The sequence below is a fragment of the Mus pahari genome, chromosome X (genome assembly GCF_900095145.1).
Source record: "Mus pahari chromosome X, PAHARI_EIJ_v1.1, whole genome shotgun sequence".
Lineage (NCBI taxonomy): Eukaryota > Metazoa > Chordata > Mammalia > Rodentia > Muridae > Mus > Mus pahari.
Genome location: NC_034613.1, coordinates 12,436,802 through 12,451,486, shown reverse-complemented (window position 1 = coordinate 12,451,486; position 14,685 = coordinate 12,436,802). Strand labels below are relative to the sequence as shown.

Sequence of the window (14,685 nt, the reverse complement as noted above, 5' to 3'; positions counted from 1 at the left end):
GTTTGCGAGGATTTTATTGAGTATTTTTGCATCGATATTCATAAGGGAAATTGGTCTGAAGTTCTCTTTCTTTGTTGGATCTTTGTGTGGTTTAGGGATCAGAGTAATTGTGGCTTCATAGAATGAATTGGGTAAGATCCCTATAACCTCCCCCCGCCCTGCTCCCCTATCCACCTACTCCCACTTCTTGGCCCTGGCAACTCCCTGTACTGGGGCATATAAAGTTTGCAAGACCTAGGAGCCTCTCTTCCCAATGAGGCCATCTTCTGCTACATATGCAGCTAGAGACACGAGCTCTGGGGGTACTGGTTAGTTCATATTGTTGTTCCACCTATACAGCTCCTTGGGTACTTTCTCTAGCTTCTCCACTGGGGGACCTGTGTTCCATTCTATAGATGACTGTGAGTATCTACTTGTCTATTTTTATTAAGAAGTTCTGAACTTTAAATAGGAATTGGATTTTGCGTGTTGCCGAAAGATCTTTCTTTTTTTTTGGTCCATTTACTTTTATTAAAATAAACCACTTTGAGTATTTATGGGAGATATATATATATATATATATATATATATATATATATATATATATCAAGTAGAATAAAATCACTAGTTCATTGTTAATGACTTCTTTGTGTTTTTGCATTCACCCTTCATAGTTATTTTACAGTAGATCATAGATTGTTGTTGATAGTATTTATCCTACTGTGCTATAGAAGAAAAGATCCTTCCATCTCCTCAGTTTTATTCCTATAACTTCTAATTTTGTGATTGGTTGTTATAGTCTCTAGTGACCAACCACATTTCCAATCATTCTGTAAGACTGACTTCTTAGTTTCCAAAAACAAGAGCATGTGACATTTTTCCTTCTGTGCCTGGCTTATTACACTCAACATAGTGACCTGGTCCACCTCTTTCCATGTTGCCCTAAAGGCAGAATTTATTCTGTTTTTCAGGCTGAGTGATATTCCACTGTGAATCTATACCATATACTCTTTATACTCTCATTAATCACTGGAAATTTTAGGTGATTCTCTAGGATAGTTACTGTGTATATTTCTATAGTAAACAGTGTCATATGGCATATCGTTTTTTCTATAATCATAATTATGAGTATTTGCAAAACATATGAAACTCAAGAAGAAGGAAGACCAAAGTGTGGATACTTTGATCCTTCTTAGAAGGGAGAACAAAATACCCATGGAAGGAGTTACAGAGACAAAGTTCAGAGCTAAGATGGAAGGAATGACCATCCAGAGACTGCCCCACCTGGGGATCCATCCCATAAACAACCACCAAACCCAGACACTATGGCAGATGCCAACAAGAGCTTGCTGACAGGAGCCTGATATAGTTGTCTCCTGCGAGGCTCTGCCAGTGCCTGGCAAATACAGAAGTGGATGCTCACAACCATTCATTGGACAGAGCACAAGGTCCCCAATGGAGGAGCTAGAGAAAGTACCCAAGGAGCTGAAGGGGTCTGCAACCCTATAGGAGGAACAACAAGATGAACTAACCAGTACCCCCAGAGCTCTCAGGGACTAAAACACCAATCAAAGAAAACACATGGTGAGACTCATGTTTCTAGCTGCATATGTAGCAGAGGATGGCCTAGTTGGTCATCAATGGAAGGAGAGGCCCTTGGTTTTATGAAGGTTCTATGCCCCAGTATAGGTTAATGCAAGGGCCAGGATTGGGAGTGTGTGCGTTGGGGAGCAGGGGGAGGGTGGAAGGTATAGGGGATTTTGGGAGAGGAAACTAGGAAAGGGGATAATATTTGAAATGTAAATAAAGAAAATATCCAATAAAAATGCTATTAAGAATGAAGAGAAAGGAGAACTCTTGCTTCTTTAGTGTAGCTCCTATGAGAAAATGTATTGAGATTTCTCAATGAAATTAAAAGAAAATGGAACTGCAATATGAATGCTCTTAAGCGCAGGTTACAACCCTCTCTCCATCAGAAGACTTCATGGACCTGATGACTTGTAACATGTGAATGTATGTGCACATGTATTTGTTGTGTTCATTTCGAAGGTAACTTTTGAATATGCAGACCCATCAAAGGGATATTACACCCTCCTACTGAATGATCTCTACATCTTAACATTGGTTCTAGGTTTTTTACTATACAAACATTAATTACCATCTTGAACTGAACTCACTACCATTCTCGCTTTTCCATTCACATCTCTATTGTCCATCTTTTTCAGGCTCCAAAGAGTAAGACAGATGATATAAGAAGATATAACGAGATATCTTATGTCCCATGAGCATATATTTAGGAGTCTGTTTTCCACTATCAAATTAAGTAGAATTCTTCTCAGAAGATACTTTCTCATTTATTTGTTTCAGACTTACATCTCTAATGATCTTCTAAGATCCCACTAGAACTAGCAGGATTATGGAATAAGCTGGTCTTTGTCCAGTCTCAAAAAAAAAATAGTTGGTGCACTTATATACATGTGTGCATATACATACACTTAATACATCTTGATATTAGCCAGAATTGTTTTATCTGAAATTACTAGATGTACATACAGTGTAGAATAACAGGATTTAGAGGCTTTTAATGTGAAGTTTTTATTTGTATGTTTGATTTTTTGACTTGCTGTCAAGAATTACTATAACCCCTAAATTTTTGTTTCATTCAGAGACACTTTTTCAGAAATCTTGGGTCGATTCTGGCCTATGCTTTCTTGGGGACTGCTGTTTCTTGCTTCATTATTGGGTAAGTAATTCTTGGTTGTGTAACCAGTCTAACAAATTACCCAAAGGAATAAGATTCATCAGCATTGTGTACATAGCAGTTTCTTAATGTTTGATGATGGCAGTTTGGATAGAGACTTATCCTGTCCAGTATGGTAATTAGCTACATGTGGGTATTTAATTTAAATTAAGAATAATTAAAATGAACAAAAATTATTAGATCATAATTTCCTATAACATTCCCTGACAAAGAGAACCAGGTGTCTCTTACTCTAGGGCTGGAACAGGAACTTTTCATGAAGATTAAACATCTTTTATTACCAAAGAGTAAGCAAATGCTCAAAAGACAGCAATAAGGCTACAAGGCATGCCACAGGAACTCAAAAGCCAACCTGGAAATTCTCACAATACCCAGGGCCCATCGGTGGTTGAAAAACAACAAAATGAATAGCTTTATATTAGATCATCATATAGAGTATATAATAAATATTCCCGAGTCTATAGATAGAGAAGAATACATGATTTGATGAAGAAACAAATGAGAAGAGGCACATTTCATGTGCCAAATTGTAGATAAGTGTTATGGATATATTCCCTTCAAAGAGGTAGAACTTAGTCCTATCAACTCCAGATCTTCATTCTACCCTAGCTTTGAGTGTAGTCTGTATGTTGTACCTTCTTATAAAGAATATGGTACAGAGAGTATAGAAAGAAGAGAGTAGCTTAAAAGGTGAGAACATGGAAGACATTACAAGCCATGTCTTTATTACATAATCTTGAGATTTGTGATGAGAAGGGCACTCTGCCTCCCTCATCATCTACCCCAAATACATCATCACCTCTGTCTGGAGAAAAAGCCAGACAAAAAGCACTCTGAAAACTTTCTGACCAGCATTGCTCAAAATTACAAAGATCATCAGGAGCAAGCAGTGGCTGAGAAACTTTCACAATCAAAAGGAAACCAGGAGATTTGATGACTAAATGCCACGTAGGAGTTTAGATGGGATTTTGCAGCAGAAAGGTGATATTAGGTTTTAAAAATGCACTAGCAAATCTGAATGTAGGAAGAACTTTTAAAAATTAGTTGGAAAGCTGTAGATAAAGGCAAGGATCTTCTATCCTATTCTTTAAAAGGAAGGTCTTGGAGTTTGTCTTTAATGAGGTAACAGATCCCTAAAGAACACCAGGTTTCCCCAGCATGCATTAATGATGATAGGAGACAAGATTTGTATGAGGCTGCCAGATGGAAATCTGCCACGTAGATCAAGGATTTTAGTAAAAAGAAATGGAGAAGGAAGTCTGCTTTCAGGAAATATTTGAAATGTATGAACATGCAAGAAGCCTTTGCTAAGCAGCAAAGAAAAAATCAGATCTGTTCCACAGAGCTGCCGTGGACTGAAGTTGAGCTGATTGGAGCAATACCTTGCACACACTAGGAAAGTATTAAGTTCTAGCTAGTTCTTCTCATAAGGATTCCATTCTACACTGCAAACAATTCTTTCACCCCTAGCTTAGCCATTCCACTGTTCTAGTCAGTAAAGACATAAGGGTAGACCATGACATGGTCCTCACCTTTACAAATTTCATTGATTGGTTGACTATAGTATACAGTGAGTTAATTCTATGTTATTTTTATTCTTTTAACCCTTAAAGCTGCTGTTATTGTTGATGCATACATGCATCATGCACACAGATACATACATGCATGTATAATACATGGTAGGCTATTTTTCAACACTTATTGCTGTTTCCAGTTATAATTTGCCACATAGGAAGTTTGCTCCAGTCAAGCTGAAATATTGAACATGGTGGTTCCTGTTAGACCTTGTCACATTCTGCCCAATATAAGGATAGCTACACTTAGCCTGCCTCACCTAAACAGAGCACAAGTCCAGGTATATCAGTCGGGACACTGGTGATCTACTAGGACATTTCAAGAGGGTTCTATCTCTACCTTCTTTGCACTACTTTTTGATGGAGAGAGCAGCAATATCATTCTCTCCAGCTTCACTCGGCCTCCTAATTTATATGACTCGAGATAAACTTTCTTATAATTCTGTATTTATAGTGATTTATTATTTCAGGCTCTATCTTCCACTTTCCTCAATCACCCAATTGCTTAAGATCTTTAACTTTATGACTCATCAAAGACCATACTTTGCAGTTTCTATAGTTGATAATAAAAACAACCTTTAAGAAACATTTTAATAAATATTCAGGGGTTGGAAATGTAAGTCAGTTGGTGCAGTTTACCTAACATGCACAAAGCCTTGGGTGGTGGTGGTTTATACCTGTAATTCCAGTACTTGGGAGGCAGAGGCAAGAGAATCAGGAGTTCAGGGATGTTCTTGAGTGGATCAGAAGTTGAGGGTCATCCTCTGCCGCTTGGTGAGTCATGCCCCAATTAGTCTACATGAGACTGTCACAGTGCCCCACCTCCATGCACATACAAAAATCAACAATAGCCAAAGAAATATTCAGATGCTTCTGCAAGATAATAATAAACTACAAACTAGTCCTTGGTGCCAAAGTCCTATTTGCCTAGGTTCCTAGTAAGTGTTCAATCATAAAAGTTGCCTATTGCTTTCCTGAATCTCCCTTAATGTTCTAATAGCACTCTAGTACTCTGTTTATATGTGTGCAAGATTTTTTCCCTGACACTGTTTATCTACCATCTTACAGAAATCTTATGTATGGAGTGGTAAAACTCATGAAGATTGTGGGCCAGCTCTCTGATAAATTTTACTACACAGATTGTCTCTTTTTTGGAGCAATTATTTCTGCCACTGACCCAGGTAATTGGACATTTGGATTGATCATTATGTTACTATAATATTTAAATCGTATCAATTTCAGAGTAGCCATTGACTTTTGTTGCAGCAGAATGTGGTATTAACGAAGTGGATGCTCACAGCCAGCTATTGGATGGAACACAGGGTCCCCAATGGAGGAGCTAGAGGAAGTACCCAAGGAACTGAAGGGGGCTACAACCCTGTAGGTGGAACAACAATATAAACTAACCAGCACCCCCTGAGCTCNTGTCTCTAGTTGCATATGTAGCAGAAGATGGCCTAATCGGCCATCACTGGGAAGAGAGGCCCCTTGGTCTTGTAAACTTTATATGACCCAGCACAAGGGAAGGCCAGGGCCAAGTAGTGGGAGTGGGTGGGTAGGGGAGCAGGGGCGGAGGAGGGGTATAGGGAACTTTCGGGATAGCATTTGAAATGTAAATAAAGAAAATAATAATAATAAAAATTTAAAAAAATAAAAAAAAGAATGTGGTATTAACATATGAATGCAGTAGTAGTTAGACCTAATAGACTTAGGCTTCTAAGAGAAATATGTATTTACCTTCTCTGGTGGTTAGAATAAGACGTTCCCTATAGTCTTAGACACTTGAATATGTTGTCCCCACTTGGTGGTGCTGTTTGGAAAAGCTTAGTATATATGGCCTTGTTTGAGGAAGTATATCACTGGAGGTAGGATGTCAAAGTTTAAAAGCCTCATGTCATTGTTAGTTCATTCTGAGTTTGTGGTTTAAAATGGGAGCTTTCAGTTTGCTCTAGCCACCATACCCGGTATTTGCTGCCTTTTGGGGAAGCTATAATGGTGATGGGCTCTTATCACTCTGGAACCTTACTCCCTAATAAACCCTTCCTTCTATAAGTTGCTCTGGTCATTTGTGTATTATAGCAATAGAAAAGAAACTGTACCTCCTTACTGTTTTTTTGTTGTTGTTGTTGTTGGAAAATAGCATACAATGTGTCATCCTAATTTCTGAACATATGGTTCAGTAGTGTTAAGTACTGCCATGTTCAGCAACTAATTTCTTGAAATTTTTCATCATTTACAATGGAAACTCTCTAAACTCATATAGCAACAACTTCCCTTTTGCCTTTCTATCCAGCTTCTGGCAACCAACAGCTATTCTCTTTTTCCCTCTATAAATTTGACTACTATAATTTCCTTGTGAAATCTTAATTTCACCAATTATACAAAAACCAATTGTACAAAAGAGTATTTGTCTTGTCATTGACTCATTTTAAATAGCATCCTGCAAGCATCAATCCATCTATGGCACAGTGTATGCCATGATTTCCTTCCTTTTAAGATCGAAACTACTACACATTTTGCTTCTTGAGTCTTCTGTTTAAGGACACTTGAGTTCTCTCTACCTGCATTTCCCTTTTGTCATTTCCTTTAGAATGACTAATGTGGACCCACTGTGGATATGTTTTTTTCCAACAATGTGCTCTCACATTCCTTTAGGAAGGGTGCCATTTGCTTTGAATAATGATTTTCCTTAATAGAAACAGTCGTATCCATAAACATTTTTGTGTATAGTTCTTCTATGACTACCATATTGTGATGGAATTTTTATAAGTCTCTTATTTTGTAGTTTTCAAGTGTTAGATGAACCAGTTCCTAAAAGTGGAATTAATGTATAGCTTTTCTCCCTGGAACATCAAAAACAATCAAGATAAGCTTAACTCCAAGTTAGAATGTCTAAAGCAGAGCAGGGGGCTGGGGAGATGACTCAGCACTTAAGAGCACCTGCTTCTCATGCCAAAGACCAAGGTTTGATTCCCAGTACTCAGATGGTGGTTTACTCTAGTTTCAGAAGATCTTCATGCAGGGATCTCCTGCAATATGGGTATTGCAATGGGTATATGAATACCCATATATATAAAATTTTAAAGTTCCCTCCCAAAGTATCAGCTATTGCTTTCTCTAATGTCAACTATTACAAGTCTGTTCTCCATGTCTATGGATTCAATTAACTGCAAATCAAGTGCAGTTTTCATAAACTGCACATCCATATATGTATTCATGTATACATATAGATTCATAAATATAATGTCGTGGGCCCTTGTAAGGTTACTTGTATGTATGTTTTTAGGGCTATGGAAAAAGAGGCCATGATTTTGAAGGAAAGTAGGGAGGGATATTTGGAAGGAGGAAAGAGAAGGGAGAAATATTGTAATTAAGTTGTAATCTCAAAATAAGCAACAACAACAAACCAATTATACATGTACTAAACATGTAATGCCATTTTTTCTTGATTTACTCCCTAGCCTATGTAGTGTAACAACTGGTTACACAGCACTTACCTTGTATTAACAATTACAGACAATTTAGATATGCTTTTAAATGCAACAGAGTGCAAATACATATATCATTTTATATAAGTGACTTCAGCATCTGTGGATTTTGGTATCCATGTGAGGAAGTTCTTGGAACTGATTTTCTTCAAATAATGGGGGTTAACTGACTGTACATAAATAATTTATGAAGAAAGGGTTGGTCCTGTCCTAACAGTGGAGGTATAAAATTTTTCTTGATGTGTAAAATGCTAACATTCTGAACAGTATTGATCTTAAAGATAGTGATAGTTCCCACTTGACCATGCCTCTTGGAGGTCCCCTGGATTAGTGTTATTTCATAGATCTTTCTGCAAAGAATGTTATATAGTCTATTCAGTTTAGTCATGTGTTGCTACTGAGCATTTGAAATGTTGGGGAGTGCAAACTAAAGAACTGAGCTTTAGATTTCATTTAATATTACACAATTTAAATTAAGTGGCTACATATGACTAGTGGTCACCACAGTGAGCAACATGGTGCTAGACAGTTGTGTAGTTCTGAAGGATCTCAATCTTCCAAGATGCAGTAACTTTTCTTACCTCCATATATTATCACAGACACTCTAAATTAGTATTGAAGGATTGGCAGTTTGAGACAACTTGTGAAAAGAAGGTGAGAGAAATGGAGTCTTGGTGCCTTTGGGTTAAGCTCTAGTTAAGCCAGTCACTGGGCTTGGGCCCACTTTCCCTTCCCCCCTCAGCATTCTCATCTATAAAGTAGAAGTAATGTTTCCTGTTTCTAAGGCTCCTTTGAGAATTAAATGTTGCCACACATGCAAAGCACTGAGCATAACATTTGCTGATTATGTTGACCTCTGTGCACATCTGACTCAGGCAAGGAGTTCTGCATTCCTCATGTTTATTTAAAAGTCAAATAATAGATTCTCACTACTCAAGCATGTTTCTAAAATATACCCTGAAAGGTAGCTTTATTTAAATGCTAATCTGCCCATGACTAGGTTCAGAGGAGAATCTATTGAGAAGTAGATTCTTCATAAGCCTGAGAAAGGTGTTTAAGCTGTCTAAACATATATTACTATTTATGTTTGCATATGGCTTTATTATTATTATATTATTAGCAATATAACCAAATAATAGGTGAGTGTGATAAAGATAGCAGATACTTTTTTCTGAACAGTATTGCTTAAGTTATGCTTCACTTAATTGGACCCATTTTTTCAGACTATTTATATACCTGCTTATTTTGTTTTAATATGTTTGTGTTTGTTGTGACATTGCCATGCTACATAATTTTTATTTGTCCTCTGAAGATTGGTGTAGTAAGAGTTCTATGTAATTAAAAGTTGTAGAAAATTAGAAACTTAAACTTGTTAGACTTTAGGACACTAACTGCTTTTTTAAATGGATAGCTTCTGAATGAAGGATGTTTTACTAGTCTCCTAAAAATCTGCTGTTTGAAAACTTGGGCCATAAAAGAGATTGAAACTCAAGTGTAGAGTTAGAGGGTGGTACTAAAACAAAACAAAACAACACAATAACAAAGCACAAGGCCCATTTTCCTTTCAGTGAAGTGAGTCAATCAATTCCTTGACCTATATATTTTGCAAAACAAAGTAATTCACTGAGTAGCTGGGGGTGGAGGTGAGAGGACCAAGTCTCAAATCCTCTTCCCTGAGGAGTGGGACAGGGCTGCTTATAGGATGATGGAGCAGGGTGATTTAAAACATGAGAAATGTGGCTGGAGGTGAAGCCATTAGTGGTCTAAGCACGTGTGTAGTCAATCTTCATGGGTCTTCATGCAGCACATGATCAGAAAATGGTAGTGTGATATGGAGAAGACTAGGCACGTGCACAGGCCCAAGTGAAGACTTGGTGGTATCAACAAAAATGGCCTGAAGTTATTCCTTAGCCTGCTGCTATTATTGTGACCCTCATGTCAGAGCTATTATCTATACAAAACTAATGTAGGGCCAAATAACTAATAATAATATAGTTTAGTTGTGTGAATTCCAAAATTACTGACTTTAAAACTCTCCTAAGTGGAACACTTAGCAAGTGACTAAGTGGGAGTGTGGGAGAATCACAGACATCAGAGTACAAAGCATTGCTGGGTATAAGTGGGACTAGACTAGGTTCACTTGCTTGCTTGCTTGCTTTTTGGAGACAGGGTCTCATTGTAACTCAGCATGGTTTAGAGCTCACTGTGAAGCACAGGCTGACCTCATTGCTGCTTTGCCCTTCTGAATGGTGGATTACAGGTGTGAACTACTACATCTAGCTGTTCAATGATAAGATTTGGGAATCTCTTCTCCTATGAAGTCTTCTGAGATCTTATTCTTTAGATAGTTACAGTCTTGAGAATGACTCTCTGGAGAGCCACTGAGATGTTTTTGAGCAGCAATATATATATATAATTACAACTGTAAGTACTCTTTTGATAAAGGCTCACCTGATGATTATGGACCATTGAGCAAGGACTTGGTGTTAAGGGGACTAGATCAGATTGCTTTTTTTGTTCCTAAGCCATCTAGCACAAATTCTAGTATGGAATGGTATTGACAGACAGAAAGAAAAAAGAGCTTCTTATTTCAGAAACAAAGAGAAAGTAGGATCCCCCATAACACGATTTGAAGCTCCACCTGTCAGTGATCCTCAGCATCTTCTAATGCTGACACCTAGGGGACTAACCCTTTTTTAGTGAAAGCGTGAGGGACATTTATTTAAGTTACACCTAAACCAAGGCAAATCTCTTCCTTTAGAGGCGACTTTCCCACTCTTGTTATCTCTATACCATCCTCTTTTGGATGCTGCTGTGTGCTGTGGGTATTTCCTCTCTGTGGTCAGACATAGACTTGCTAAGGAGAGGCACAGAGTGCCTTATAAAGTGATAGCAAGACTAAAGCAGAATTAAGGTTCATACCAGTTCTATGTAACTAACTATTGTTATTGTTATTAGATATGCTTTCACATCTAAAAATGTGCAAATATGTATTACTTTTACTGTTAATTATAGTATTTAGGCAAACCATGTTCTAAAGTCAGAAAAGTTTTTGAAGTTATATTGTATAATGCACCACTTTGTTAAATGTGATGATTACTTTTAACTGTTCATTTGATTGGTTTAAGAAACACTAGGGCATTAATAAGGAATATTTTTGAGTAAGCCTATGAGGACATTAATGGAGGGGCTTAAGACATGCCCTGAGGATGGCCTAGTAGGTCAACAATGGGAGGAGAGGCCCTCGGCCCTGTGAAGGTTCTATGCCCCAGTGTAGGGGAATGCCAGGCCCAGAAAGTGGAAGTGGGTGGGTTGGTGAGCAGGGTGAGGGGGAGGGGATAGGGGGTTTTCGGAGGGGAAACCAGGAAAGGGGATAACATTTGAAATGTAAATAAAGAAAATCTCTAATTAAAAAAGAAAGACATGCTCTGAATATGGGTGCTACTTACTACTCCATTGGCTGGAATTCTTGACTGATTGACTAGTCAGGGAAAAGAGGCAAAGTCAGCAAATATCAACATTTATCTCACCTTTCTTTCTAATTGTAGACACAATACAGCCACCTCATGCTCTTGGTACCATTCCTTCACAGTAATGATGTACTATACTCCATCAAACCATGAGCCAAAATAAACCCTTACTTCTTTAAGTTTTGCTTTTCAGGTCACTGGTATGAGAAGAGTAACCAGCCTACCAAATCTTTGGACTTTGCTGTGTGTTGAATTCTTCAACAGTTGATGACTGTTGCATACTTTCTGCTTGCCCATCATATTTACCTGCTACCCCTTCCTCTTTCTCGGCCCCAGAAGTCTGACTTACATAGGTTCCTTTGCTTTCTGCTTTCCTATTAGATTCCTTTATAGTGAATGCCACTGGAAGGGGGTTGCAGGTATAGGAATCCTGCAGACCAGTTGTACTACTTCATCAGAAGTTACACCTCCTATCAGATGGCCTAGTTCCTACAACTCCTGGGTTTGGTAACTGTTCCTTGCCCTGAAGCCTTCAGGCCTGTGGATGAAAGTACCCTGTTTTTTCAGCCTCAAGTACTGTTCTCCCTTCTAGTTTCCCTGTACTCTTGCCACACTTTTATAAATAACTTCCTTATAAAACCCTTCTTAGCTTGCCTTTTGTTTCTTCCCAGGACCCCCTGACTGATAGTGTCTGATGACCTAGGTCTCTTGCTCCTAGACTACCAAGCCTGGGCACTGTTCATTTTTATTTGCTTCTATCAGTTGTGAGTCCCTGAGTCCACATGTAGCTGTGTGGACAGAGCCCCACACATAGTAGTCCACAGTGGGCATATGATATAACTGAGAAATGAAATTTCTCTTGTATTAATCACTGAGATTTGAGGGATTTCAATACTGAAATTACAGAGCAGCTCATGAATTGCACAGAATCTGTTTTCTTACCCTTAAATGAGAGAAATAGTAGTAATAGCCGCCTCATAGGGTTTTATAAGAACTGAATTAAATTATAAAATGCTTAGCATGGTGTCAGCATTTGTTAATTTTTCTTCAAGAGCTGCATTTTAAAAAAAATGTTATTTAATCTTTTTTTACAATCCAAATTTTATCCCCCTCCCCATCTACCCTCTGACTGTTGCACATCTGATACATCTCCCTACCCCCATGTCCATGAGCATGTCCTCACTCCCCACTTCCCTGCCACACCAGACCTCCCCACTCTCTGGGGCCTCCAGTCTCTTGAGGGTTAGGTGTATCTTCTCTGACTGAGTTAGGTGTATCTTCTCTGACTGATTCCAGACCCGGCAGTCCTCTGCTTTATGTGTGTTGGGGGCCTCCTATCAGCTGGTGTATGCTGCCTGTTTGGTGGTCCAGTGTTTGAGACTGCTGGTCCTCCTACAGGGTCTCCCTCCCTCCTCATCTTCTTCCAGCTTTTCCCTAATTCCACAACAGGGGTCAGCTGCTTCTGTCCATTGGTTGGGTGCACATATCTGCATCTGACTCTTTCAGCTGCTTGTTTGGTCTTTCAGAGGGCAGTCATGCTAGGTCCCTTTTTGTGAGCGCTTTATAGCCCCAATAGTAGTGTCAGACCTTGGGGCTTCCCCTTGAGCTGGATCCCAATTTGGGCCTGGACCTCCTTTTTCTCAGGCTCCTCTCCATTTTTGTCCCTGCAGTTCTTTCAGACAGGAACAATATGGGTCAGACTTTTTGACTGTGGGATGGCAACCCCATCCCACACTTGATGTCCTGCATATTTTTTAAAAAGGCAATTCTTTTCTTTTCTTTTATTAGATATTTTCTTCATTTACATTTCAAATGCAACCCCAAATGTCCCCTATAACCCCCCGACTCTGCTCCCCAGCGCAATCACTCCCACTTCTTGGTCCTGTTGTTCCCCTGTACAGCACATATAAAGTTTGCAAGACCAAGGGGCCTGCCTCTCTTCCCAACGATGGCTGACTAGGCCATCTTCTGCTATATATGCAGCTAGAGACACGAGCTCTGTGGGTACTGGTTAGTTCATATTGTTGTTTTACCTATAGGGTTGCAGACCCCTTCAGTTCCTTTGGTACTTTTTCTAGCTCCTCCATTGGAGTCTCTGTATTCTAGCCTATAGATGACTGTGGGCATCCACTTCTATATTTGCCAGGCACTGGCATAGCCTCACAAGAGATAGCTATATCAGTGTACTTTCAGCAAAATCTTGCTGGCATATGCAATAGTGTCTGCGTTTGATGGCTGATTATGGGATGGACCCCCAGGTGGTGCATTCTCTGGATGGTCCATCCTTTCGTCTTAGCTTTAAACTTTGTCTCTGCAACTGTTTTCATGGGTATTTTATTCCCTATTTTGGGGAGGAATGAAGTATCCACGTGTTAGTCTTCCTTCTTCTTGATTATCTTGTGTTTTGGAGATTGTATCTTGGGTATTCTAGGTTTCTGGGCTAATATCCACTTATCAGTGAGTGCATATCTAGTTACTTCTTTTGTGATTGGGTTACCTCACTAAGGATGATATCCTCCAGATACCTCCATTTGCCTAAGAATTTCATAAATTCATTGTTTTTGATCACTGTGTAGTACTCCATTATGTAAATGTACCACATTTTCTATATTGATTCCTCTACTGAGGGACATCTGGGTTCTTTCCAGCTTCTGGCTACTATAAATAAGGCTGCTATGAACATAGTGGAGCATGTGTCCTTATTACAAGTTGGACCATCTTCTGGGTATATGCCCAGAAGAGTTATTGCTGGATCTGCCAGTAGTACTATGTCCATTTTTCTGAGGAACAGCCAGACTGATTTCCAGAGTGGTTGTACAAGCTTGCAATCCCACCAGAAATGGAGGAATGTTCCTCTTTCTCCACATCCTTGCCAGCATCTGTTGTCCCCTGAATTTTTGATCTTAGCCATTCTGACTAGTGTGAGGTGAAATCTCAGGGTTGTTTTGATTTGTATTTCCCTGATGATTAAGGATGTTGAACATTTTTTCAAGTGCTTCTCAGCCCTTCAGTACTCTCAGTTGAGAATTCTTTGTTTAGCTGTGTACTCCATTTTTTTAAATGGGGTTATTTGAAATTTTGGAGTTCAGCTTCTTGAGCTCTTTGTATACATTAGATATTAGTCCCCTATCAGATTTAGGATTGGTAAAAATTCTGTCCAAATCTGTTGGTGGCCTTTTTGTCTTATTGACAGTGTCTTTTGCCTTACAGAAGCCTTGCAATTTTATGAGGTCCCATTTGCGGATTCTTGATCTTACGGCACAAGCTATTGCTGTTCTGTTAAGGAATTTTCCCCCTGTGCCCATTTCTTNNAGGCTTTTCCCCACTTTCTCCTCTATATATTTCAGTGTCTCTGGTTTTATGTGGAGTTCTTTGATCCACTTAGACTTGAGCTTTGTACAAGGAGATAAGAA

General features: G+C 38.9%; 1 protein-coding gene across 3 annotated transcripts in view; it reads left to right on the top strand.

Annotated features, from left to right (window-relative positions):
* Positions 1–14,685, top strand: part of Slc9a7 (solute carrier family 9 member A7) — a 194,680-nt gene that overhangs the window by 106,612 nt on the left and 73,383 nt on the right. For all 3 annotated transcript variants that reach the window (XM_029534384.1, XM_029534383.1, XM_021188219.1), the window contains exons 4-5: positions 2,646–2,722; positions 5,383–5,495. In XM_029534384.1, the coding sequence (XP_029390244.1) occupies positions 2,646–2,722; positions 5,383–5,495 (190 nt within the window). The remainder of the gene's footprint in view (positions 1–2,645; positions 2,723–5,382; positions 5,496–14,685) is intronic.